This window comes from Neofelis nebulosa, chromosome 6 (assembly GCF_028018385.1).
Source record: "Neofelis nebulosa isolate mNeoNeb1 chromosome 6, mNeoNeb1.pri, whole genome shotgun sequence".
Lineage (NCBI taxonomy): Eukaryota > Metazoa > Chordata > Mammalia > Carnivora > Felidae > Neofelis > Neofelis nebulosa.
This window is the reverse complement of record NC_080787.1, coordinates 8,084,063-8,112,058: the sequence shown is the minus strand read 5'-3', so window position 1 is coordinate 8,112,058 and position 27,996 is coordinate 8,084,063. Positions and strand designations below refer to the sequence as shown.

The following is a 27,996-nucleotide window of genomic DNA, read 5'->3' as shown; positions in this document are numbered from 1 at the left end:
ATCTAATGATTGTTGGGCAGGAATGCTGAAAAAAGACAAACTACAGATAATCTGATGACACTTAGAAGTGACCAAAAAAAAATCCTACAAGCTTCCAGACCACTCCCCTACCCACCATACTCCCTCCGCCCAGAGAAGTCCCCCAAACAGCACCTGGCCAGAGGAAAGAAACCTGCTGATATCAGCCCTCTCATTTGCAAATAAAATGCTAGGGGGATGACAAAAGAAGTGGGGGGGGGGAGGGGAGCATTCTACAGCCTGGTGGTGACTCAAGCGAGGCTATAAAAAGAAGATCTCTTCAGACTTGCCTGACTCAGAATGCACACGGGTCAGCTGTGCTCCCCTGAGAGTCCCTTCCCCAGTCCCCTCATCCTCTCTGTCTCGAACTCTGGGGAGAAACCACTGGAACAGAACACCGCACCTCCCAAAGAAGTGTGCCAGCCTTCTCCAGGGGGAAGGTTTGTATCCCAACCCACTCTCACCCACACTGTACCCTAGAGAAAAGTTCTCTAGATCTCTCAACACTGTCCTACTAAACCTCCCTCGGATGATGGCCTCTTCCGGCAACTATCCCCCCCCCCCCTCTCTCTCTCTTTTTCATCTGCCACATTTCTTGTTACTCTTATTCCTCCTCTCCACTTCCTGACTCTCCCTCCCCAGTGCCCTCTGGCTTCTCCCTCCGTGCCTGGAAGGAAGGCCATCCAGGAAGGTGTGATAGCATCTGCCCTTCCTTACCGTACTGGCCTCACTGTTACACTCAGTAGGACCGCCCACCTTCTCCTTGAAACTTTCTGCTTGCTAGAAATCGGTGAATGGAATGCATTCATTCCTGGGCCTCCAGAGCCCTTTGCTCGGTTTTGTTTTGGTTTTGTTTCCTCCTTTCCCCTCTGCCTGACCTTGAATGTTCCTGTTCCCCAGGCTTCCTTCCCTCGTTGCTCTTTTCAGAGACTGTGTCCGCCTCGCTCATTTGTTTCCGGGAATCAGAACCTCCTCGAGTAAAAAGAGGGGTTTGTGAGAAGGATCCAGGGGTATCTCAAAAAACCCAAGCACAGGAACCCCTGTGGTCTCATGCAGGTCTGGAATCCCTTGCTTTTTGTCCCTGCTTGGTGAACACTTATCCCCCTTCTGCCTGTGTTTCCAGGGCATGCGGGAATAGAAAGACAAATCTGAATGGCCAGGCACACATTCACAGGGTCACGTGCTTCAGTGGGTCGAGCCATGGGAGTGGGGGTAGCGAAGGGGGAAGGCTTGGGTTCTTTTTTAGGCTACTGGTTGGACTCGGAATTTCCCCCGCAAGCCCAGTCGTATCTCTGTAGGCACAACAGCACATGACCAGTCCCCGAACAGAGGTCCAGGACAGGGGATTGAGGGCCTCATGCCTTCTTCAGTCATGCTCTGTAATATGGCTTTTATCAAAGAAGCCTGCGCTGGGGTTTCTAGTACTGCACTGACTAATAGAATCATTATTTCCATGCATCCACAAGTGGATCTTTGTGTGCGTGCCCAATTTACCAGAACCTAGAAGACTCTTTCCCTAAGCAGCTCTAGTGGACACTGAATTCATTCTAGGACGGTGCGCAATGATGAGCTCCCAAAGGCCAGCACTCTGCTGCCTTCTCTTCATTGCCTGTGTCTGGCAAAGAGCCTGGGCCAGAGGCACAAGGTCAACGGTTAATAAATACTGGCTCAACAAACACCTCCGTAGCATGTTCCTTTCTTGGAAGTATTAACCAGTCTGCTTCTGGAACCGGCACACATCCTCTTCACCTGGCTTCAATCTTCCTTTCCTACAAACCCCAGAGGCCATTTCCAACTCATTCCCTCCCTCCTGGAAGAATCTCACGCATAAGTGTCAGTCTTTAAGCATTTTGAGATTTGGGGAAAACAAAACAGATATGGAACAATGTTTGCTCCTCAAGATTAATGGTGCCCTTTGCCAGTAAGGAAAAAAAAATCTAATGGAATTGTTTCATTGAGTTAGTTTAATTTGTACATTTATATAAGATTTATGATCAACTGGATGGAAAAAGGCTGGCAACCAGCTTTTTGTTCTGTTTGAGGCCTGTGCTAATAGCTGCCTCCCGTCGACAGAAATGGACCCACCAAGTGGGAGCATTGTTCCTTTTCCTGTGGAGACTGTTGGATTGTTCCTTTTCCTTTCTGGGCCAAGAAGAAAGCCAAGAGGGAGGGAAATACTTCTCTAGTCATTCTTGACTTGTATACCGTGTGTTTCTCTCCATCTCCATCGTGATGGATTTCAGCCACTGCCTTCCCATCAAGTATAAATGACCAAAGGTACCAGCCTAATCATTGGCCAGGCGACTCTGTCACCCATAGCTCTCATTTTTAAAGTCTACGCCAGAAGCCCACTACATGTCAAGGCATTTGGTCTCTCTGCCCAAGGGAGGACTTCCAGCACCAAGGACACATGAGTTCAGTTAAATGCTCACAGGGCACTTTCCGTGTCAGGTCTTAGCCTCAGGGCTAGGGATACAGAATCGAATAAGATACAAGAGCTTACAGTCTAGTGAGAAAGGCAGACGTCTTGTTGGAAAATGCCCGTGAAATGTGCCAAGTGACCAATTCCTCCACCTGGGTTCTAGACTTCCTTCTTCAGTGCATAGTCTCAGGAGCCCCAGGCTATTGTCCCTTTCTCTCCTAATTCTTCAGTCTCTCCTCTCTACCCAGCTCCTTCCCTTTGGCATTTAAACAAGTGCAAGCCTCTCCAGTTTTTAAAATTATAATTCTTTCTAAACTCACTATTGTCCCCCCCCCCCCCAGCAATGGTCCTTTCTCTTTACTTCCGGAAGAGTATCACTCTTTGTCTGTCCCTCTGTCTCTCTTTCTCCTCTCTTCTTACTTTCCACTGACCCCTCAAGCCACTCGAGATGAGTGTTGCCCTCATCCTCCACCAGGAATGTTCTAAGACCAGCAATATCTTCTACATTGTGAAATCCAAACGATGCTTCTCAGTCATCCACTTACTGGACATCTCAGCTCCACTGGCACCCTGGACAACGCTCCCCCTTCTGGAAAACTCTTTCCCTGTGGCCTCCGTGGAAGCCTTCTTGACCCTAGGTCCACCTGCAGCCCCCCAGCTCCTACCAAACACCATGCCTGTCCCTCCAGGGGGATCCAGGGCCTCAGCCACATCCCTGGCCTTCTCGTGTGAACTTCAGGAAGAGCCTCCTACTCTCCTCCTGCCAGCCCACCTCCAACCTATGCAGTATGTTACAGCTAGACGAGTCTTAAAAATGTCAGATGTAACCATATCTCTTCCCTGCTTGCAGCTCCCGATGATTCCCCACTTCTTTGGGGATAAAGTCCAAAATCCTTAGCGTGGCCTATCATGCTCACCCTGGTGTGTGCCTCCCTCTCCTGCCCTTATCTCCCACTGCTCACCCCGGTCTGGCCAGTGTGACACTCCTAGTTTTCCTGCTGTTCTGTGGACCTGTGCACTTCAGTTGTTCCCCCTACTTCAACATTCCCCCTCCCCATCTTTGCCTGGCTAACTCCCTCCCACTCCTCAGATTTCACTTGAAATGCCACTTCACCTGGAAATCTTTGATACCCAAAGTTTTGGTTCGATCCCACTATAAGCTTCCGTGGCACGGAGAACTTTTCATTTCTCCAGCTTAACATCCAGCACACCCGTTATTACTTATTCACTGCCTGTCTTCACGTTTGAACATTAACCTAAATGGGGGAGGGGGGCTGTCTTGTTTCCTGCTGTATCCCCAACACCTAGCATGGGGCATATTTTTGAATGAATGCATGCATGAATGAGAAATGCACTAGATGCTATAAAAACAACTACGCAGTCATCGCAGGTCAGGCCTTTTCCCAAACTATACTACTATGCTTTCTAGAGGAAATGTAGTCGAAACCAGATGGTGGGTTCATAGAAAGGGCGAGATGTTTGTAAAGGGCAGGTGTGTTTACGGAAAGTAGTTAAGGAGAGCATAATGGCTTTTAAGAGAACCACTGTTATTGTAAAGGTTTACAGTACCAAATACAAGATCTAGGGTGTGACAGTATCCAATAACTCTGCCCATGATATGCTTCATACTCTGAGGAAATATTTGTTATCTTAAATTCACGTCGCACATTTTCAGTTGAGTAAAGGCATGATAGAAACAAACAGTAGCTTCTGTGATGAGGTAGTTACAGTGAGCTCATGTCATAAATCAACGTGGCCAGGACCTAGGGATCAAGGCTTTCTAAAAGTAAAAATTTGATCTGGATAAGAAAGTAATCAAGCTTTTTAAAATCATAGATGTATAGAGCAGAAATGGACCCGACATTATCCAGCCCAAGCCTCCCACCCTGTCCTCCAACCCCTCCTCCATCCATGTTGTGGAATACAGGAAGCAGAGGCCCTAAGAGTTTAAGTCACTTCCCTAAGGTTAATGTCCTGTTAGCAGCAAATTGGGTAATAAAAACCAGATGTCTATGCCAGTGGAACTGAATGCTTTCCTCTTCTTGATTCCATAAACTCTAATTTTATGGAACTTATAAGCCTTCTCCAAACCATGGCCCGAAAAAATGGTTTTCCAGAAACTCTTATTCTCCTCTAGTCTCTAATCCTGATCTACTAAAGAGAATATCCTGAATAAAACAAAGCCTTTAGGTGCTGCTGACCCCAATAACACCTTCCCCTTACCACTTACACTGCTCAAAGGCTTAGGATATAATAATAGTAGTCGCTGAAGAACTTTGAATAACGCCTTGACATAATATTCTGTCCTGAGGCATTACGTAACCTCGTGCCCTTTTGTCCCTTCTAAGCCCTGAGAAAATCAGTCTCCCTGCTGTCATAGAATATTTTGGAAACTTCTGTGTTTCCAAAAAAATCACTCAGGATGATCTGGCAATTCCATTCCTGTATATACATCTAAAAGAATTTAAAGCAAGGAGGGACTCAAACGGATACTCGTACATCAACGTCCAGTGCAGCGTTATTCACAAGAGTCAGAAGGTGGAAATGACCCAAGTGGCCATCAACAGAGGAGCTGATAACAAAATGTGGTGTCTATATACACAATGGAATATTATTTGGCCAAATAATAGAATGACATTCTGATAGGTGCTACAACATGGATATAACAGGAAAATAGTGTGCTGAGTGAAATAAAGCTGACACAAAAGAACACATTCTGTAGAATTCCACTTCTGGGAGATACTCAGAATAGGCAAATTGAGACAGTATGTAGGACAGCTACCAGGACTGAAGGGACAGAGAAATGGGCAGTCCCTGCTTAATGGGTACAGTCTCTGCTTGGGATGATGAAAGAGTTCAGGAAGCAGACAGTGGTGGTGATGTCGAATGCACTGTGCAGGATGCCGGTCTTGGTGGCCACGGTCAGGCTAGGATGGACCCCACTCTCGTGTGTTCTCGGCAGGGGCTTATAGGAAAGTCACGGTACAGACCTGCCCTGCTTTCTATGGACTGAGGAAGGGGGCAGGGGAAGAATTTTAATTAAGTTGTAGAACTACATTCTGCCCCAAGAAGCAGCAGGGAAAGGCGAGTTCTCTTGGTTTCCCATTCGAATTCAGGAACAGTTTCTTGAACTGACACCCTGATCTGATGCATAAGACGAGGAACCATCTAGCATCTGAATGAGAAAAGCGTTTCTCAGGCCTGAGAACTTTTTGACCACCCACCACCCTCCTCATTTGTGCCTTCAAGACTGTGGCTCTGGTGGGGTGCCTGGGTGGCCCAGTCAGTTAAAGCATCGGACTTCGGCTCAGGTCATGACCTCATGGTTCATGGGTTCGAGCCCCGTGCTGGGCTCTGTGCTGACAGCTCAAAGCCTGGAGCCTGCTTCGGATTCTGTGTCTCCTTCTCTCTCTGCTTCTCCCCCATTCATGCTCTGTCTCTCAAAAGTAAATAAATGTTAAGAAAAAAATAAAAAAAAAAAAAAAAAAAAAAAAAAAAAAAAAAGGACTGTGGCTCTGGCCATTACCTTCTTTCCTTATGAGGCCTGTTCCATTTCTAGTTTCCAAACTACCGAGAACTTAACGACTAGAACTCAATTATGTGAACACGCGCGGGAGGCGGGATTTTTTTTAGTTTCAAAGACGTAAGGTGCCACCGGCCAGGAATGTGGGTCTCCTGTTCAAATGGCCAGGTTTTGTGTCCAGGTTATACATCCAGAGGTTCTAGCCTATGATGCAGTAAAGGCATTTCTAGCCACTCACCTTCCTACTGATCTTCCCAAGGACTGAGAAGACATTAAGAAGAACATACTAACTTTTGGGGGGGGCCAATTTTGGGTCGGCAGTTTCGAAGGTCGTGATAAATATAAGGGAAACGATTTTGCATAGCATATTTCCTTCCGGGGAAGCGTATGTAACTGAAGAGTCCCTAGAACCAGACTCGTTTGCAGAGACAAATGTGTTACCCTCTATGATTCTGGCAGTTTTGATCTTCAGTTACATTTTTCTGGTGGGAGATATCTGGCCAAATGTCTTCCAGTCTGGAAACGAAGAGAATGCATTCATAGGGCCTAGGGAAAGTGGCGGATGGTATTTTCCAAAGACGGCCACAGCTTCCCACAGGCTGTTCTCACAGTGTGACTGACCTTCCTCCCACGGAGGTGTGTGGCATCCATGCTCCTCCCCTTGCATCTGGGCGGGAGCCTGTGACTGCCCCAGACAACAGATGCTACGTGGCTTCTGAAGCTTGGTCTAAGACACCACCTGGCCTTCTCTCTTTTGGGCATGTCCTCAGAAGCCAGTCCCCATTTATGAGGAAGCTGGGACAAATGAAAGAACCCCGTGGAGGCATCTGGCAAGTCCAGCCAAGGGCTAAGCCGCCATCATTCCCAGGCGTGTGAGGGAGCAAGCTTTCCAAAGATTCTATCCCCAGCTGCGCCAGCCGTCCGGTGAGGCTCCAGACAGCACGGAGCAGACACAAGCTGTCCCTGGCGTGCCCTGTCTGAGAATGCCTGACCCACAGACTCTGTGGACATGATGAATGGTTGTTTTTATCGCTGAAAAAAAAATTGCTCAAGTCATGCTTAAATTAAGTTTCCGTTAGTATAAAATGAGAGCATGACAAAGCATATTGTGACGCTTAAAGGGTCGGTCACCGACACACAGCCCTAGCACCAACGGTATTAACACAGTGTGGCACACGGTCTATTAGAGAAAAGTAAGAGAGCACATAGAGTTCCCCAAACTCTCATCTCCCAGCATGGGCCAGCCATCGATGGTCTATCTGCACCAAGGCCAAAGTCCAGCAGAGCATGGCCAGCCTCTGACGGTAATCTGGGTGCACACAAAAAAAGGACCTGATCTCACACCACATTACACATTTAGGCTGCTACACGCTTACGTTGGCCTATGGAACACTTAGCTTCTCTAGGTCACGAGAAGTAGAAGGTGGCATCTCTGGGCCCAGAGAGAAGAGTAGGGAAAATGCATACGGAGGGCCCAATCTACACTGAAGGTCAAAGGTTGCAGACAGAGCACCCTGGAACAATCTAGAAGAGCCTCTGCATATCCAGAACGTTAACATCCACCGAAAGCCCTGCTGCCCCTCTGCAGACTAGCTCAGGCCAGCTCAGCCTGGCAGAAGGAGAGAGGAGCCCAGTCCCGTCAGACGTGTCTCCCATCAGACACAAAGGGAACACAGTGAGAATCTTCCCTAACCTTCTCTTCTGCCCTCCTCCCATCAAAACAAGATGGTCACTTGCACCCTTCACGTTGGCAGAATTAAAAAAAAAAAACTTTTTTAATGTTTATTCATTTTTGAGAGAGAGAGAGAGAGAGAGAGAGAGAGAGAGTGAGAGTGGGGGAGGGGCAGAGAGAGAGGGAGACACAGAATCCGAAGCGGGCTCCAGGCTCCGCGCTGGTAGCACAGAGCCCGATGCGGGGCTCGAACCCACGAACCGTGAGATCGTGACCTGAGCCTAAGGCAGACGCTTAACCAACTGAGCCACCCGGGTGCCCCTGGCAGAATTTTAAAGATGAGTGGTATTCGGTGTTGGTGGGCCCCCTGGGAGAGGTGTATGCTCATAACAAACACAGGAGTATAAAACAGTAGCTCGGCAGGGAAATCTGACAGTGTCTATCAAATCACAATATAACTATCCTCTGGCTGAGCAACTCTACTTCTATTTCAGTTTAAGTTTGTTGTTAAAGCAATACTTTAGCACGGGTACAAAGAGATGTCTATGGCAACAAAATACTGGAAATACCAACGGAGGAATAAGTAAGTAAATTTTGGCATATTCTTCTATGAAATACTACACAACAGTTATGAATAAAGTAGACTTATAAGTGCCAATATCAATAGGGTTCTACAACATAGTTTGGTCCATTTACGTTGTTTTGGAGTGTGTAAAAAAATGCCTACTTATAATTACCTTGGTTTAAAATTAACATCAAGTTTCTTTTAATCTTTTTTTTTTAGTTTATTTATTTATTTTGAGAGAGAGAGAGAGAAAGAGAGAGAGAGAACGTGAGTAGGGGAGGGGCAGAGAGAGAGGGAGAGAGAGAATCCCAAACAGGCTCCATGCTGTCGGCACAGAGCCCAACATGGGGCTCGATACCATGAACTGTGAGATCATGATCATGACCTGAGCCGAAATCAGGTCAGATGCTTAACTGACTGAGCCACCCAGGCACCCCAGCATCAAACTTCTTAATGCTCCAAAATTGCACTACATGCAGATAGTGATATATAGTCATTTGCCAGCCGGTGAGGCTCAGAATAGATCAATTACATTGGAATCCCCAGAGCGGCTTAGAATCTAGAATCTAGGACATCATAGCTACTCAGCACTGTTTAATAAATTAATAAAACAGGCTAGCAGCTCCAAGGCTCCTTCTGGTTCTAGTTCTTTGATTCTAACTGGAGGAACACTGTCCTTTTAAATAAAATGGTGACGACAATGCCCACCTCACAGCGCTGCTGCGATGACAAATAAATCCTAGCAACTGTTGTATTGTCGGACTTCACTGGATAAAAATGACTTTTCTGTCAAGTTCAGAGACACACTAGATGTTTCAGAGAGACTTTTTCAATGTGTTTGGAGGAGGCGGGGGGAGGTGTGAAGGAGGGGACGGGAGAGAGGGTCAAACATTAAAAATACTACCATAGATGAGGGTGAAGAGGGGGATGATGGCAAGAGCCAAGCCCAGACGTGAGGCATGGTCAAAAGTAATGGTAATAGCGGGTGCCTGGGTGGCTCAGTGGGTTAAGCGTCCGGCTTCAGCTCATGTCATGAGCTCAGGTCATGATCTCACCATTCATGGGTTCACGCCCTGCATTGGGCTCTGCCCAATCCCAAGCGGGGGAGCCTGCTTGGGATTCTCTCTCCTTCTCTCTCTCTCTCTCTCTCTCTCTGCCCGCCCCCACACATGGGTGTGCATGCTGTCTCTAAAATAAAATTTTTAAAAAGGTAACAGAAAAAAAAGTAACAGTAATAGGAAGGGCGTTATACTTTTAAAAGCTTTGAGCATGTACACTAACAGGAAACTCCTGGAAACACTTGATTGGAGAAAGAACACAAGCAGGAAACTGCTGAAGTTGGGAGTGGCTCCAGAGAAGTTCCATTCTGGTCCCTGACCTTGATCACAATTGATGGGAAACTAGGCTTTCAATCTCATTGAAGCAGAGAGTGAGTACCGGTTGTTAGTTTCCCAGAGCTGCCCAAACAAGTTCAAGTTTAACCGGGTGGTTGAAAATTACCGAGATGTAATCCCTCATGGTTCTAGAGGCCAGGAGTCTGAAATCAAGGTGCCTGCAGAGCTGCTTCCCGCTGGGAGTGTGAAGGAGCGTACATGCCTTTCTCCTAGCTTCTGCAGATGCATCACCTCGGGCTCCTGCTCTGTGGTCACCTTCGTTCCGTGTCTCTCCTCTGTGTCTTTTCCTGTGGCTCTGCCTTTGTCTCTTCCTCTTGCTGTAAAGGCACCTGCTATTGGATTAGGGTCTACCTGCATAATCCAGGATGATCTCCCCTTAAGATCCTTAATTATATCAGGGCGTCTGGGTGGCTCCATGGGTTAAGCATCCAACTCGGTATCAGCTAAGGTCATAATGTCAAGGTTTGTGAGTTCGAGCCCCATGTTGGGCTCCACTCTGACAGAGCAGAGCCTCCTTGGGATTCTCTCCCTATCTCTCTCTCTCTCTGTTCCTTCTCCACTCATGCTCTCTCTCTCAAAATAAATAAATAAACTTAAAAAAAATCCCTAATAATATCCAAAAGGTCCTCTTCCTATATTAGGTCACATTTGGAGGCTCCAGATAGACATATCTCGTGGGGGCAGGGCAACTGCCAACCTCCCATAGCTTGCTCGTGCGGTTTTGGCATTGGAAGAAGGCTACAACAACGGAAATATAAACCGAAGGGAAGTAAAAGCTAAAAATAAAAAATGTAAAGTTTCCTGGGCAGTTTCAAACCAGCAGATGTAAGTGGCTTGTGGTATCATCGTCAACACTTTCTGGCAGCCTCTTTAAAAACTGACCCAAGGGGCGCCTGGGTGGCGCAGTCGGTTAAGGGTCCGACTTCAGCCAGGTCGCGATCTCACGGTCCGTGAGTTCGAGCCCCGCGTCAGGCTCTGGGCTGATGGCTCGGAGCCTGGAGCCTGTTTCCGATTCTGTGTCTCCCTCTCTCTGCCCCTCCCCCATTCATGCTCTGTCTCTCTCTGTCCCAAAAATAAATAAAAAACGTTGAAAAAAAAAATTAAAAAAAAAAAAAAAAAAAACTGACCCAAGCCAGGAACATCGCTGAAATGGTCAGCACATACTTAATCACTAAAGCTGATCACCTTCCCAATTTCTTCCCATGGAATTTAAAACAAATACTCTCAATTGTCACGTATGGACATATATAATTACGTGAGAGACGAAAGCATAAATAAGGAGCCTAACAGAGTTTGAGGTACCATGTACTAAATTTAGATTCTGTTTCCAGTAAGGTGACAGGCTAACCACCTGAATGAATCCTCTTGTTAAAAACAACTAAAAATCTGACCATCTTAAGAGAGTCAATGAGCTGTCATGAATGTAAGGAATTCTCAAATCAGACACTGATTGCAGACAAGACTGTAGTCAGCCATTTCCCCCAAATAAGGAGACGAGGTAGGGGAGGGAACACATAGAGGTTTGCATTCATGGCCTCCAATGACTCCAGAGACACAGCCCAAAGTGCCTGTCAAGTTGGGGAGTCTAATTGGGATCTTCCCCCCAAAAGTGATCCCAGTGGGTGAAACAATCAATTTAACAATGAATGTAGGGGCACCTGGGTGGCTCAGCAGGTCATGATCTCACAGCCCGGAGCCTGCTTCCAATTCTGTGTCTCCCTCTCTCTCTCTCTGCCCCTTCCCCACTCATGCTCTCTCTCAAAAAAATAAATAAACGTTAAAAAAAATTTTTTTTAATTTAAAAATATACATTAAAAAATTACATTAAAAAAAGAATGAATGTAGAAATGAACTGCTTTCTCCTCAATCCCCCACTCCTCCCATCCCAAGCCCAGTTCCAGGAGACAGGAAAATCTATTAGTTCAAATCTTAGTGTTAAGTGGATGATGGGAGAAAAAAAGTACAACCTGGCCACCATGAGTGTTTTCAGCCTGAATTCACACTAGCGAGGGGCACTGGACAAACCTCTTGCCAAACATTTAGTTGAGTAGCTCCCATAAACCTGGAAAAAGCAAATGCTGATCCCGTCTGGAAGGCTCCACTTCTAGCTCAGCTAATGGTAATTTGTGCAGGCAAAGTTCCAAAGCATCAGCAGCTCACAGCATGAGAAATTCAGAAATTCCATAATCTTACAGTTAGTTCCATTCTCTGTGCCTGAGGCTTGAAATATGTCTTTGTATACTTATGCCCACGTAATGTCTGTATAAAGGAGATCTCAAACTCTAACCGAGAGAACACTGACATAGCCGTATAAGCAATAAAGCATGTGCTAAGCAACAAATATTGCCAAAGTGAGTCATTTCATAAAGATAAGAGGACCAATTAGTCAGGAACCATACTTTCAAATTTACATGCACTAACAGCCTCAGGATATACTGCCAAAACTATAAGGAGTCACAGGCGAATTCAAAACCCCAGATTTTTAAATACTCTCAGTAACTGATTGAAGAAGCAGATAAAAATGTATTTTAATTCGTCCGGAGGGCGCAGGCGCAGCAGGCACGCCAACAAGTGATGCCGGCTCACCTGTGGGGACTCCTGGGGACTCAGGGAGGGTTTCCGGAGGCCCAGGGAGGTCTCCGGACTCCACCGGGGGACGCAGGGCTGCAGGAGGGAGGCTGCGGACGGAGGGGCTCCAGGGAGAGGCGCCAGAGTCAAGGGAACCGAAAGGAGCATCCACCGGAGGAGCCGGGCGGGGACCCACGTGGGAAGGGGAGTCACCTGCCCTGGGGGTGAGCAGGGACAACTCGAACTCGAGAAGCTTCCTCCGTGTCCCATTTCCTGGGGATAAGGCTCGCCGCCCCCCCCCCCTCTTCCCACCGTGGCTCACACTGTGGGCGGCCTGGAGGCAGCTGGGAGCCCGCCCGGCACCCCCTTGTCACCCCCTCCGAGGCCCGCCAGTCCTGGAGTCGAGCGCCCCACGCGCCTGGGAAGGGCGCCGCGCTGTGTTGGCCTCCTGCCTCCCCCAGCACCCTGTGCCCCGCCGCGTCCCCACATACCCTTCTCCCCTTGCTCCCTTGCTCCCCTCACCCTGCGCCCCTGCGCGCGCCCCCACCCCCTTACCCGTGCCTGCCCTCCACTGGCCCCACTCTGCCCCGGAAAGGGCAGTACCCTCCCTTAGAGAGAGAGAGAGAATGTTGTAGTGAGATGTGCCCTGCTTCCAGACTGACTTGAGCCATTGTCAGGGAAACGGTAGCCCCCAAAGGTACCAATACATGTTGGGATATGTCAAAAGCAGATAAATCAGTAAGGATGAAGAGGGTTTGAGTATCACAGTTACCAAACCTGACCTAATGGAGATTTTTTTACACGCACACAAATGGCCAATGAACGCATGAAAAAGTGCCCAACGTTATCATTAGTCAGCAGAGAGATAGAAATTAAAAACAAAAAAATGAGTAGGAAGCAAAAGCATTAAGAATGACTCATGTATTTCTACTTCTGGCCAAGTTCCAATAACAGGGACCAAATTTACCTTCCTGTTTGAAATAACGAAAAAAAAAAAAGAGAGAGAGAGAGAGAGAGAGAGAGAGAGAGATACAGGAATCACAACATACCATTCAACAACTGCAGAATATACCTGTTTTTTTTTTCCTGCACATATGTAACAGTTACAATAACTGTTCATACATAGGCTTAATCTCAAATTTCAAAGGAATAATGTAGAGATACAAGATTGTATATATCACAATAAAACTAAACTCAGAATCAAAAACAAAATGGTAACTACTAAAATTCATCATTGAAAATTAAGCAACATATATTAATATAATATATTGGGTCAAAAATAAATCAAATCAGAAATTAAAACTAAATACTAACGAAAACAAACATATCAAACTTGAGGGATTCTTTTGAAGCAGTATTTAGAGGGAAACACAGACATTAGAAAAGGAGGAAATCTGAAATTTAATGAGCCAAATATTAATTCCAAGCACTGTACTTAGAAAAGAACGGCAAAATAAAATAAAGAAAAAGGAAATAAGAAAGAGTGGGATTTTATAAAAAAGAAAACATACAATAGAGACCTATTCAAAATCATCTATTCAAAAGGTAGTTCTTTGAAAAGGCCAAAACAAAATAAAAATACCTCTAGTGATATTACTGGCCAAGGAAAAAATAAAGAGAAAGCCCGTGAGTCACCACTGTCAGGAAGAAGAGACTGTACTGTAGTCCTGCAGACATTAAAATAAAATAATAGTACTAAAATCTTTGTGCCAATAAACATAAATATGTAGATGAAATGGATAAAATACTAGAAGAATATCAACTCCAGTATATCCCATCAAAATTCAATTATATAATATCAATCAAAACCCTGCATAAATAGCAACCCTAAAATATCCCGGGTCCGAAGTCTCTGTTGTTAACATGTCATTTCTCCCCACGTTGATTTCTTGACGCAACAGATTCAGTGCATTTCCAATCAATCTCACTAGAAGTTTTGTGGAGAAATTGACAAGTTTATTCTGGGACTCGTATGGAAATACAAAGGACCTAAACAGCCAAAGAAATCTTGAAGAAAGTTGGAAGACTTCGACTACCGGACTTCAAAGCTTATTATAAAACTACAGAACGAAGATAATGCGGTATTGGCAAAGGATTGAAAAACTAGATTGCGGTAGAATACAACCCGTTTGAAAACATAAACCACCATGAGATGCCACCTCACCCCTGTCAGAATGGCTAAAATCAAGCACTCAGAAAACAACCAGTGTTGGCAAGGATGTGGATAAAAAGGAACCCTCAGGCACTGTTGGTGGGAATGCAAACTGGTGCAGTCACTCTGTACAACAGAGTGGAGGTTCCTCAAAAAGTTAAAGCTGGAAGTAGGACAACCTGTAACCCAGTAATCACACTAGTGGGCAATCACCCAAAGAATACGAAAACAGTCATTCAGTGGGATACATGCAGCCCTCTGTTTCTAGCGGCATTATCTACAATAGCCAAACTATGGAAGCAGCCCAAGTGTCCACTGACTGATGAATGGATAAAGGTGTGGATATATGCACAAGGCAGTATTATTCAGCCACAGGAAAGAATGAAATCCTGCCATTGGCCACGACGTGGACGAAGCTAGGGTATATTATGCTAAGCGAAATAAGCCAGGCAACGAAAGGCAAATACCATATGATTTCATTCATACGTGGCATTTAAGGAGCGAAACAAATGAACAAAGGAAAAAAAAAAAAAAAGACCAAAAACCAAACTCTTAACTAAATAGAATAAGCTGACAGTCACCAGAGGGGAGGTGGGTGGGGGGATGGGTGAAATGGTGGATGGGGATTAAGCATCCCCTGACCATGATGTGCACCGGGTAATACACGAATTGTTGAATCACTACATTGTACTTCTGAAACCAATATAACACTGTATGTTAACTATGCTGGAATTACAATTTTTTTAAATGAATAAAAAAGAAAAATATTTTTAAGATGGAACAATGAAAACGAAACAAAGAACAGAAGGTCTTTGTTGCTTTTCAACAATGGTGCTAGAATAACTGGATGTTCATATGGGAAAGAAATTAATCTCTACATCGCACGATACACAACAATTAGTCTGAGATAAGCTTAAACACAAAACTATAAAGCTTTTGGAGGAAAGCGTGAAGAGCAAACGCATGACTCGGAGGTATACAGGATTTCTTAAAATTGATACAGAAAGCATTACCCTAAAAAAGACATTAATAAACTAGGCGGCACCAAAATTTTGTTAAACTTCTGCTTAACAAAAGACATCGTCGAGAAAATGAACAGGCATGCTAAGGACGGGGAGAAAACATTTGCAAATCACACATCTGATGGAAAACTCCTGCCCACAAATACACAAGGCAAGAATTCCTGTAACTCAAGCACAAAAAGGTGGACAACCCAATTTTTTACAAAGGCAAAAGTTTTGAACGTTTCATCAAAGAGATAAACACACGCCAATGAGCACGTGAAAAAGTGCCCCGAATCATCACTAGATGAGGACATGTAAATTAAAACCGAAAATAAGTAGGAAACAAAAGCACCAAAAATGACTCCTGTATTTCTACTTCTCGCCAAGATGGAGAAGGAGGGACAAGATCTACCCCCTCTGTTGAAACAACCCAAAAAAAGGGGGGTGGGAATGAAATAAATGAAAGAACAGTGCTCAGACAAATGAGACAACAAAAACCAAAGATCTCCAAGCGACAAGTGAACAGGGGCGCCTGGGTGGCCCAGTGGGTTAAACATCCGACTTTAGCACAGGTCATGATCTCACAGTTCGTGGGTTCGAGCCCCTCAGTGCACCGCCCACTTCAGATCCTCTGGCTCCCTCTGTCTTTCTGCCCCTCCCCCACTCGTGTTCTCTGAAAAATAAATAAAACATTAAAAAAGAAAGAAAGGAAAAAAGAAAGAAACAAGTAAACAAATGAGGTGAGCAGAATGACTGCCCCCAGTTTAGTGTTTGGAGTTTCCAGGCCTCAGAGTGAGGAAGACACACGCTTCCAGAAGTCTCTCCCAGTTGAGGAAATCACCGAGGGGCTGGAGAGTTTGAGGTAGTTAAGAGTTTGTCAACTGAGAAAGGAGACAAAACTGAAAAGGAACACAGGTCTTTATTTGGGGTCCCAGGACTGCAATTCGGGGGAGAGCACAGATTCCAGAATAACCAGAAAAGCGACCCACTTGTGCAGGGAAAGCCAAGAGTTTTTATGAGAAAGAAGGAAGAGGTAATTACAAGATTGAGATAAAGAAGAGAGGGGAAAAAACCCTGCTAATTTAGTGCTGACCAGTTGAACCGATGGTGACTATCTTATTGATTACTGATCGGTGCTATTAAGCGACATGATTCCTGCTAGATAATTAAGTTTCCTGTCCTCATATGCTCTGTCGGTGAAATTTTATGAGCAACGTTTGTCGTAACAATTGCTGCTTCCGGCCGAGTGGAGTTTCTAGGCGCCAGCCAGGCTCAAGGCACCTCCGATGGAGTGAGGGCCGGCAGTGACAATCTGATGGGGTTTCCTGGTCTCCAGTTTGAAGGTCTCTGGGGATCCTGTGTCTCAACCAGCGCTGTTGTGGCCATTTCTCTGAGGTTTATCTCAAGTCATCCAGCCTCAGTTTGCAGGGCTTTTCAGGGGGAAAAAAGGCAGTTTCGGTTCCCGGTGATTCCAAGAGATGAAAATGAGAAACCTTTGTTTGGAGAATCACAGTCAGATATTCGAGGAAACCAGAAGAATTCGGGATCCAGCCCAGTTTTATAGGCAAACAGCAAACGCTCAGAGACCGTCAGAACTAGAAGCTAACATCCACAACACTGTGTTACAGAAACAATGCTTTTTTTCTCTAAAATCACCCTGGTCTCCAGCAAGGAGAACTAAAGTAAGATGAATTTGTTTGTAAAATAAGTCCAGTTTTAGCCAAACTTGGCCTAATTATTTACATAAGGACAGCAAGAATAGGCGTTGACCACATAGACTCTTTAAAACCTGCCTTACTGGAACTTTTCATAAAGAATCTCTAGATTGAACTTTTAATAGCCTCTCAAGGCCAGAAGCCAAGCCAGATTCTTGCCAACAGATTTGCCTGAAATACCCACAGATCTGGGTTACTTCCTCCTCTCTTCTCAACGTCCCCCAAAGATCCTGAGTTTCCTGGGCCTGCCAGGAAGTGACCTTCCTTGCTCCCCTGGTAAGGCTGCTGGGAACCCTGTAAATTAGGGGACAGGGCTGATTTTTTTTCAAAGGGGCTTTATTGGCCCCATCAAGTCAACCCTAGTTCCTTAAATCTGTCTGTTGGTGTCTGAGTCTATGGATGTCTTCTCAAATATAACCTTCCAGTCAAAGCCTTGCTGGTATAACCTTGTTTCCAATCCTATCCTGTTAGGAGGAGAAGCTTATGCAAATAACTCCAATTTGCATGAAAATAAAAGTACTCACTGAGAGTTTCCCCATTCTGGAGGAACCAGGGAGAAAAATATGTTTCATATTTATTTATAAAGATATATTAAAAAAATTTTTTAACGTTTATTTTGAGAGAGAGAGAGAGAGAGAGAGAGAGAGAGAGAACTCAGGTGCCTGTGCAAGTAGGGGAAGGGCGGAGAGAGAGGGAGAGAGGGAATCCCAAGCAGGCTCTGCATTGTCAACGCAGAGTCTGACGCAGGGCTTGATTCCAGAGACCGTGAGATCATGACCTGAACTGAAATCAACAATCAGACGCTTAACTGACTGAGCCACCCAGGCACCCCCATTTTACCAAATTTCTAAAAGCCATAGATACTTTAAGAGAAAAAGTTTTCTTAAATCTGGAAGAACAAACATTAGGGAACAGAATGTTTCAAATAAGGGTCATAAAAACTATAATCACCTTCCTCAATTCATTCAGCCCCATATCATTAATGCTTATTCTGTTGGAATCCAGTCTTCACTCCAGGCCCAGAAACTCTTACCCAGTTTAATTTTATAATCTTAAGGGTGTCAGAAACCTGCGTTTGTCAGAAGTCCTCTCCATGAATCCCCTTAAGATGAAATACATTTGTAAGACCATCAAAGTAAAATAACAGCTGTAAATGACAAAAGACTAAAACCTGGCTATGGCTAAAGATCTGATGAGAGTTTATTACAATGCAATTGACAAAGGAAATTTGGTTATTTCTGCGACACACAACAGTTCCGTAAGTAGAATTACAAGTGATAACATTATGCTGGGACATATCAAAACTTTAGGGACTTCATATAATTTCTGGAATAGTTATATTAGTAACATTCCCTCCTAACAATATAGCCTAAGAAAGTTTATTATCACTAATGACAATGCTTCCCTTGTAATTGAACATACCAAGTAAATGAGTCTCATTAGTCAAACAGACTTCATTTAGAATTTCAATTGGGGGAAGCTTGTCAAAAATATCAGAAGGTTTTTAAAACAAATTTTTTTAATGTTTATTCATTTTGGGGAGAGACAGCACGCAAGAGGGGGAGAGGCAGAGAGAGAGGGAGACACAGAATCCGAAGCAGGCTCCAGGCTCTGAGCTGTCAGCACAAAGCCCAATGTGGGGCTCGAACTCATGGACCGTGAGATCATGACCTGAGCTGAAGTCGGATGCTTAACTGACTGAGCCACCCAGGCGTCCCATACCAGTGTTCTTTAGATGGCAAATATATGAATACACTGAATATTTTTAAAAAACATATGTCTCCTCATAGCAAATTTCTCATCATGGCACAGAATCTATTTACTAACAGATTCCCAAATCTTTCGTTTCTAAGAGGAAGTCAAAAGCAGATAAATCTATGGCTATTAATTAATGTTTCTGTATTTTATCTTATTTGGAAAGATCTAATGACTATCTGTCATTAGATCTAAAATGACTACCTGTCACTTTATTTAAATGAGCAAAACGAAGGTTTTAAGTTACCTACCCCCCCCCAAAAAATTGGGGAAACTAAGTAGACATAAATATTATTGAAAAGTTCAATTATAAACTTTTATCTTACTTCATTAATTCACTTGCTCTTCATCATTTTTTTAGATCAGTCATGAAAATTTCATGAGACGCTAAATAGCTGACCATCATCTCTAAGTTCTCTTCCCGGCTGACAAATTCTATGACAGGGATAACACGAGCTTATTTGACTTTTAGTAAACCTAAGTAGAATAAAAGTATTATATTTAATGCGAACAGCTCTAAAAACACACCTGTTTTAATTAAATGATCTTCCGTTCAGTGGTTTGATTTTTTTGGTTGCTTTTTGTTTTGTTCTGTTTTGTTCTTTAGGGGCCCTTGCTAGGGAAGCCGTGCACCTGCCCGTGGTGCGGCCAGGAGGCTGCTGGGAGGCCCAGGCCCCTGCTGCACCCCCGGCCCCCTGCGCAACTGTCCTTGCCCCGGGCAGAGCCCACTTTTGAGCCCTTCCACACTCACCCTGGGATGTTCTTAAAACCAGGCCAGACCCGGCCACACGATGACCATCAACCACAGCTGCTCCTGGAAACGTCTTTCTTGAAACACACACACGTGTAATCTCCCGCGTTGACTATTTCCTCTCCCCTGGGCACGGGGAGGTGTGCAGAGACCCTGTTAGCAGTCTTCCTACCCTCTCCCACCCCAGCCCACCCTTCCGTCCCCACCCGTCTATCCCCATGCAACCCATCTGAACGAACCACTGTGTCATTTCTATCTTTCGGTCGCACAACCACTGCAACCAGACATAAGCCTATGGCTTGTGTCATCATGGGGCACCTGCTCCCCCGAGAAACCACGCCATAATCCACCAACTTATCAACCCCTGCCTATCAATTATATTTGAAAAGATAACATGTATTGAGGACTTTTGATAAGCCAGGTGTGTTCTTACAGTTTACATGTATTTTATCATGTAATCCTAAAAGCAACTCTAGGTAGCAGGTGTTAGTAGGTTTGCTTTACAGATGAGAAAAGTGAGACACAGAGCATATGACACGGCCACTGTTGCTAAGAGTGAGGTCATTCTTTATGCATTAACATGACTGTCCATCTTTCCACTGTGCCTCCATCATGATGGTTAAGATCCCAAGGTTTAGAACTGGGGGGGCGGCGGGTGGGGAAGAGAGCTGGTTCAAATCTGCCTCCTCCCCTTACGCAGTAAATGAGCTTCATGTCTGAGTTTCACTTTACACATCTGTGAGCAAAATAATAATGCTCACTCTACATAGTCACACATCACATTTGTTGAGTAAATGGTTGTTATGGCCATAATTATCTCTATAACACCTCCCAGCAAACCTAGTGGTTGCCCTACAAATGTTTGCTATGTGGTTTGTGGCACATAGAAACTAAAACATTTAGGGGCGCCTGGGTGGCTCAGTCGGTTAGGTGTCCGACTTCGGCTCAGGTCATGATCTCGCGGTTTGTGAGTTCGAGCCCCGCGTCGGGCTCTGTGCGGACAGCTCGGAGCCTGGAGCCTGCTTCGGATTCTGTGTCTCCCCACTCTCTGTCCTTCCCATGCTCATGCTCTGTCTCTCTCTGTCTCTCAATAATAAATGTTTAAAAAAATTTAAGAAGCTAAAACATTTACCATCACACCATACTGTCTCTGACCTCAGGTAAACTGAATAAATCCCCTCCTTGCTGGGCTAAAATATTTCAAGACACAGGTCCCCAAAACAAAGAGGAACTCTTATTAAAAACTTATCATAAATTACTTTGTGTGCTTTCTACCCTGGCTTCTATGAGCAAAAAAAAATGGAATGTCTTAGACACTCAAGAAAGAGTAAGCAACGTGATCACATTTTTCTTAAGTATTTTGTACAGTGTCCCGGATCCCCGTTGGGTCTGGCCATACAGCTGACTAAATTACAGAGCATTGGAGTGGGTGGGGCGTCTCTGGCTCTAGTCCTTGACTCCAAATCCATTTTCCAAAATTGATTTATGTCTAATCAGCATGACCTATTTGACTGTGTGTATGACTCAGTAGATCATGAGACTTTAAAAACAAACAAACCCTCAGAATTTTAGATGTCAAAACATGTAATACTCTTCAATTTAGGAACCCTAATTGCAAAAATCCTTTCATTACCTTAAGAAATTGGGTATTTGTGGGGCGCCTGGGTGGCTCAGTTGCTTGAGTATCTGACTTCAGCTCAGGTCATGATCTCGCGGTTTGTGGGTTCAGGCCCCATGTCGGGCTCTGTGCTGACAGCTCAGAGCCTGGAGCCTGCTTCAGATTCTGTGTCTCCCTCTCTCTCTGCCCCTCCCATGCTCATACTCTGCCTCTGTCTCTCAATAATAAGTAAACATTTAAAAATATATAAAAAGTACAAAAAAAAGAAAAGATTCGGTATTTGTGATCACGCGAGCAAGGTTATTAGACACAAAGGGAAAAAAATCTTTTCTTGAAGATTTCTATATTATAAAAGCACATACATATTCATCATAAAAGGAAAAGTCTACAGGAGCACGTAAGCATGCTTTATCCCTATCACCCTAATCCCCAGGGGCAGTCACTGATGGCAGTGTGGTATTTCTCTTATGAGAAGCAGACTTAATTTGATCTACCCCCTTCTCTTATCAGTTTGACGTACATAGCCAACTGAAAATTATAGCCACTCTCTTTTTTTAAGTTTTCTACTAGAGAGGGGTGCCTGGGTGGCTCAGTCGGTTGAGCATCCGACTTCGACTCAGGTCATGATCTCACGGTTCGTGAGTTCGAGCCCCACATCGGGCTCTGTGCGGACAGCTCAGAGTCTGGAGCCTGCTTCTAGGTCTCCCTCTCTCTCTGCCCCTCCCCCAATCATGCTCTGTCTCTCTCTCTCAAAAATAAATAAACATTTAAAAAATTTTTTTTAATTTTCTACTATGTAGAAACTCAAACACACACCAAAGTAAATAAAATAATATAATGGCATCCCATACGCCCATCACTCAGCCCAACAACCATCAACCCACAGCCAACCCACACTCCATCCAGACTCCCATCCGCTTCCCTCCATCCACTATTTGGAAGCAAATCCCTTACATCACACACTTGCGTTTACCTCTGCATCTCTGTAAGGAATGGCCTTTTTTTAGATGAAGCCATATGCCAGTATCACATCCAAAACATTACTTATTATTAAATATCCAGTATTCCAATTTTTACTTGTCTCCTGTCATAAATGGAGGTTTAGTTAGCATTAAAAAGTTCACCATCTAAACAAGCTTCCCACCTTACGACTGGTTGCTAGAACTTTAAGGTCTCTCCATGAATAGACTCCCTTGAGTCTCTCTTTTTCCCCTTAACAATTTATTGGTAGAAGAAACCAAGTGGCTTGACCCTCCAAATTTTTCACTGTCTGGATCTTGCAGATCGCATCCCTGTGGTATGATTGAATATGTCCCTTGCACTTACTTCCTTTAGATGTCTTTAGAGGCTTGTTCAGATTCAGATTCAATTTCTTTTACAAGAGCTTTGCTTGTAATGTTTAGTTTCTTCTATCAGGAGGACTGTGATGTCGAGCACTAGTGTTCTCTTCATATTTTTTAAAGGAATTTAATATACTAATTTTTACAAGAATTTAATATACTAATGTACATGATGAATCATCAAGAAGGAAGGGATACGGTGTTCCACATTCCCCAAACTTACTTAAGATTAAAATAGTTTTTTGGCAGGATATTTAATAGACAATATTTAGCATAACCTGCTTTGAGACATGTTGTCCTATATTAATTGATGAAAGATTTTCACCCTACAGAAAAGTCAGACTTTCTCTCTTGTTTGTGATGTTTAAAACCACTGATGCTCAACACTGTGACCCATTATTTCATTAGGGGCTTGCAAGATGGCCTGATTCTACCATTCCCATTTCATGCATTAATTGGAATCCTTTCGTAAGTTAAATTTCCCTTTCTGTACCACTTACTCAGTTGTGCAGTTTATCAAGGAAAGGGGGGGTGGTGGCATCATTTTCCCCTAGCCTCCAATTTTTTTTTTTAGTGTCATTTTGAACTCAGTGAGTTACACATATTTGATGAGTTTGAATCCAGTCAATTACCATTCTTTTTTTTTTTTAACGGAAGTATAGTTGACAACAAATTTTATATTTGTTTCAAGGGTACAACATAGTGGTCTGGCGATTACATACATCACAAAATACTGTGATGAGTGTAGCCACCATCTCCAATAACAATCCTTCTTTTTTCCAGTTACTATTCTTACTAATGCTCAAATTGACCCATTTGGCCAGCGGGAATCTCTTCATATTGGCCTTCGCGAGTCATTTTGCGATGATCCCAATGGCATTTGAGAGCTCCTTGCCTCTTCTAGGACAACACATTCCACATTCACATTGCACTTTCCTGCTCCAGACTCCCAATCAGCTATTTTTCCTAAAAAAGCCTTGGTTTCTTTTGTTGAGAGCGTGTCTGGAAGCCACAGTCCGGGTGCTAGAGATATGACTACTCTGAAAAGATGCCAATTTGCTCACAGCGTTTGGATGGTGTAAGGAATATTTGCAAACTATAAACAGCCCTAAACACACTTGATTACTTAAGATTGGATTATCCGGATCTCTTCTTCTAATTGTCCATCTATGTCCTTTCTGAGGCCAGGAGTTTGAGAACCATAACCCCTTCTTCACTGGTCCCTGACTGAAAATCTGTAGCATGCTAGGTTCTCAGAACATATTCAGTGAGTGAGAAAAATCAGGCTTTAGAGGCTGAAAGAAACTACCAAAAATGAGTTTCAGAACTATGAGGAGAAATGGCAGCATAATTAGAATCGCTCCATAGCCTCTGGGGTCATGACTTGAACAGGTTCAGATTTGCTTGGATGGTTAAGTCCATGTATATTCCTATAAAAGAATCAGTGCCTTACAGAGTATTCGCTAGTTTAAAAAGAGCAACGCCATGAAAATATGCCAGGTCTTAATTTCTGTTTCAGTTCCTCCTGACCCGAGCATTTGAGCCTGAGATCATTGTCCAGTGGAGACAATCAGGGCTGAGGTAAGGGCTGATGTGTGTGTCCCCAGGACCCAAAGGAAGGAGAGCCCATCCCTCCCTGTCGGCGAAGGGCATTGGGCGGGCGGGACGGGCACGGGTGGCAGGTTGGTTGGGAGATAGGAGGCCTCTGCTTAGTAGATGGGGAAGCACACAATGAACAAGTTGCAGATTGACCTCCCACAGTTCAGAGCCTTTGAATGGAAAGGGTAGGACCTGAAGCAGAGGCCCCAGCAGGAAGGCCAATAAGGTGACAGAGGTGGATGCGGCCGTTGTGGGGGGCGGGGAATGGTTGGGTGTAAAAACTAGGCCTTTCTTCCTCTGTCTCCCCAGGATGTCGGCATCTAACTCCCAGCTGACCTTGGCTCAGGTAAGCCCGTCCTGCTCCTGGAACAGGGGCTCGCTTACAGCGCTTTCTGTCTCTCTTTCTGGCCGCTGGCTTCTTTCTTGGGAGCCCTTAACTGGCCACACGGTGGACCAGACCATGAGGGTTTCTGCTTGCTAACGGGGAACACCCGACCCTGGTTACCTCCAACACACGAGGAAACAGCTGGCTCTCTGCAAACCGGGAGGCACCTAGGAGAAGCAGCCTGGGAAATCGGCAGCACCGATTTCCCAGTGGGAGCTGGGATCGGGAGCTAACGGATCGGATCGGACCGCATTCCTGGCAGGCACGGCTTTGTCTGGGATGTTGCCGTTGGGATCAGCCACTTGTCAGAACCTCAGAGAGCTTGCTCCGCCCAGGTCCCGGAGGAGGAAGCTTCTGGAGTGAAAGGCAGCCCACTGGATTTCCTCTCCCACCCACACTACGTGAAACAGAGCCAAGTACAGTAGAACCTTGGACCGCCAGTAACTTGTTCTGAGTGTTCCACAAGACAAGCAAACTTTTCTAATACACTTTAACTTGATAAACGAGCGATGTCTTGCACTACAAGTCGTACATGAAGCCGAACGTCACCTGATCACAACGGAGCCAATGGTTCTCTCTCTCTGTCTCTTGTCTCTCTCTCTCTCTCTCTCTCTCTCGGGGGTTGTGGGTGATCCCCTCCCGTGCTTGGATGCTTGGTCTCAGGCCGTGGTGTTTGACAGAGATCAGTGACTTTTCAGAATGTTGGAAGGCGCTCACAATAGGCACTAGTGTATTTTTTGTCACTTCCAAGCACCTATGGACAGTCTTTTGCTTTTCCAGAAAGAGTGAGCTTAGGAATGCTTTGCTTCATTCTAGATCAGGCTGCCGGTGGATATAGACCCTTTCCTCCACTGCCTTATTGCCAGTTACATTAAATACCGTCTATGATGAGAGTTCATTAATACTGTGCTGTAGTCAACATCCGTGCGAGCGTATACAATGGCCCCCATGCAGAGAAAGATTCCATTGAGCCAACAGATGGCAGTGATCCTGTTAGCATAGTGAAAGTCGTCCTACACAATAACCCTCCTCTCTCTTGTCTCCCTCACATCTGCCACGAAGGTTTTCAAAGGTAAGTTCAGGTTAATTTGTTTACTTTTCTTTCTTTATATTTTGCGTTTTACTATTTTATAGTATATTACAGCATTGTAATCATTTTTATATGAATATTTTTGGGTTGTGGAACAAATCATCTGAGTCCCCCCCGCCCTTTTTTTTTAAGTTTATTTACTTATCTTGAGAGAAACAGACTGTGAGCAGGGGAGGGGCAGAGAAAGAGGGAGAATCTCAAGAAGGCTCCGCGCTGTCTGCACAGAGCCCACGCGGGGCTTGAACTCACAAACCGTGAGATCGTGACTTGAGCCAAAGTCGGATGCTTAACCCACTGAACCACCCAAGTGCCCTGCCATTATTTCTTATGGGAAAATTCACTTTGAGATACAAGTGCTTTGGATTACGAGCACGTTTCTGGGACGAATTATGCTCGCAAAGCACGGTTTTACTGCATTCAAATTTGGCAGAGTTGTCAGGAAGAGGGAATGAATGCTGGTCAGCCAAAAAAGGGGTTTGTTTGGGGTTTTTTTTTTTTACTCAAAGATATTACTTCTTACTTCTTTGAGAAATGGATGCGTGAACATGCAAACACCGTGCTAGAAAATATGGTAAAACCATACAACGCGCTGCTTTGATCAGTACATGGAGAGGTCTGTAACTCAGTCAGTGGATCCAGTTTGTACAGCAAGAGCTCAGAGTGCAAGGTCCCAGCCAGACACAGCACAGGTGGATCTGGATCGAGGTCTACTGGCTTCCACAAACCATCGTCCCACACTGCCTCTCACCCCCCAGCCCCCCCCTCCCCCCCACTGATTGCATTAACTTCTCTCTCAACTCTAACATCACTTTTGACACCACTTCATTTATCATGCTTTGCCATATTGATTTGGGCATGTTTCTTTCTCACTCATTATTATGATCATCACACCCACTTACCGATTCAAATTTTGTGATGTCTTTCTTGGACGTTTGAAGTCAATGCTTTTTGTTTATTAAAAAAAACTTTTAAATCAAATTAAAGTGTCTGGTTTTGGTTTCGTCTCCTCCCATGAGTCAGCGACTTGAACAACAACAAAAAAACTCCTCACCTCTGGATGAAGGCCAGGAGGAAAATTCTTTTATTAAAATCAGCCGACCTGGAGCTGGGTCTTCTTCCCACCCCTGCGTTCTCTTCAAGTTCTCTCCACCCCACCAGGAATAGCCAATCATCAAAGCCTAACTTTCAACTTATTAAGGTAACGTGCTTATTCACATAACATACACGATATGCAAAATACAAAATCGTGTCCGCCCAGGCAATGCTGCAGAGAACAATAGAGTCAACTTCCGTGACCCAATCTCAACAACTCGTCTCTACCCCCACCAGTGCACCCTCATACACACTCACACCCACCCCTCACACTCTCACACAGCCATGCACACCCTCACACCCTCACAAAGTCACACACTCTCACACTTTTATACACACTCATATACACTCACACCCCCTCATACACTCTCACACCCGTACCTACCCTCACACACACACATGCATTCACACACACCCTCACACCCTCATACAAACTGTTGCACACGCTTACACACCCCCTCACACCCACCCCCATCATGCACAACGACAGTCACACATACCCTCACACCTTCACACAAACTCTTGCGCACACTCACACACCCCTTCACACCCGCCCCACCTGCATACCCACATTCACACACACCCTGACACACCCACACACTCAAGCTCACACACACCGTCCTCCCCACTGATCAGGGATTCTAAAGCCAACCCCAGGCATCATGATTTCATCTTCTCATATTTCACTATGTATCTCTAAAATATAAGGGTTCTAGTAAATATAACTACAACACCATCACCGAATCTAACACATTTAGTAAAACTGCCTTAATATTGCCAAATATCCAGTCAGCAGTCAAATTCCCCCAGTTGTCTTATGTATATTCTGGATCAAATCAGGATCCAAACCTGGGTTCAGACATTACAGCCAAATTTTTAAGGAGACACATACAAATGCCCACACTTTCACACTCTCGATTTTGTTGGGACGCAGCTTTTTCGTTTCAATATTTTTTTTTAGAAATTAGATTCTGGCTGGCTGGTAGTCCACACTTGTCTGGGCCCAGAAGCTGCCCTCGTCTGCACATGTGACATGACTCAGGGTCCCTCAGCCCACATCTCCAGGTTAAGTAGGCCTATCTTGAAGTCAGCTAAGAGGAATTAACTAGGCCTTTAAAAACAAAGTGCTTTTAGTACTTCTCCTAAAGAGGTGGAGAAACCAGCAACTGTTCTTTAAAATGTAGAGTTTACTTATGGCGGCCTTGTTAGGATAACTTCAATTTAGAACCAAGCCAGATGTCCATCGGTCAGGGCTTGGCTCAGCAGGACACATTACGTCCGAACAATGGGAAACCGAGCCACTTTTTAATTTTTTTTTCTTGTTTTGTTTCTT

The 27,996-nt window shown here is 44.8% G+C and overlaps 1 protein-coding gene across 7 annotated transcripts in view; it reads right to left on the bottom strand.

Annotated features, from left to right (window-relative positions):
* Positions 1-24,745, bottom strand: part of LOC131513670 (cytidine monophosphate-N-acetylneuraminic acid hydroxylase) — a 134,681-nt gene extending 109,936 nt beyond the window's left edge. For 4 of the 7 annotated variants that reach the window (XR_009262705.1, XR_009262706.1, XM_058732816.1 and 1 more), the window contains exon 1: positions 736-842. Coding sequence is in view for 3 of the 7 variants with exons in the window: in XM_058732816.1 (XP_058588799.1) it covers positions 736-827 (92 nt within the window). In the remaining 4 variants the exon portion in view is untranslated. Of the gene's footprint in view, positions 1-735; positions 872-12,180; positions 12,382-24,601 lie in introns of those variants that run through there. The other 3 variants (XM_058732820.1, XM_058732819.1, XM_058732817.1) reach the window with 3 other exon arrangements.
* Between the last annotated feature and the right edge of the window lie 3,251 nt (positions 24,746-27,996).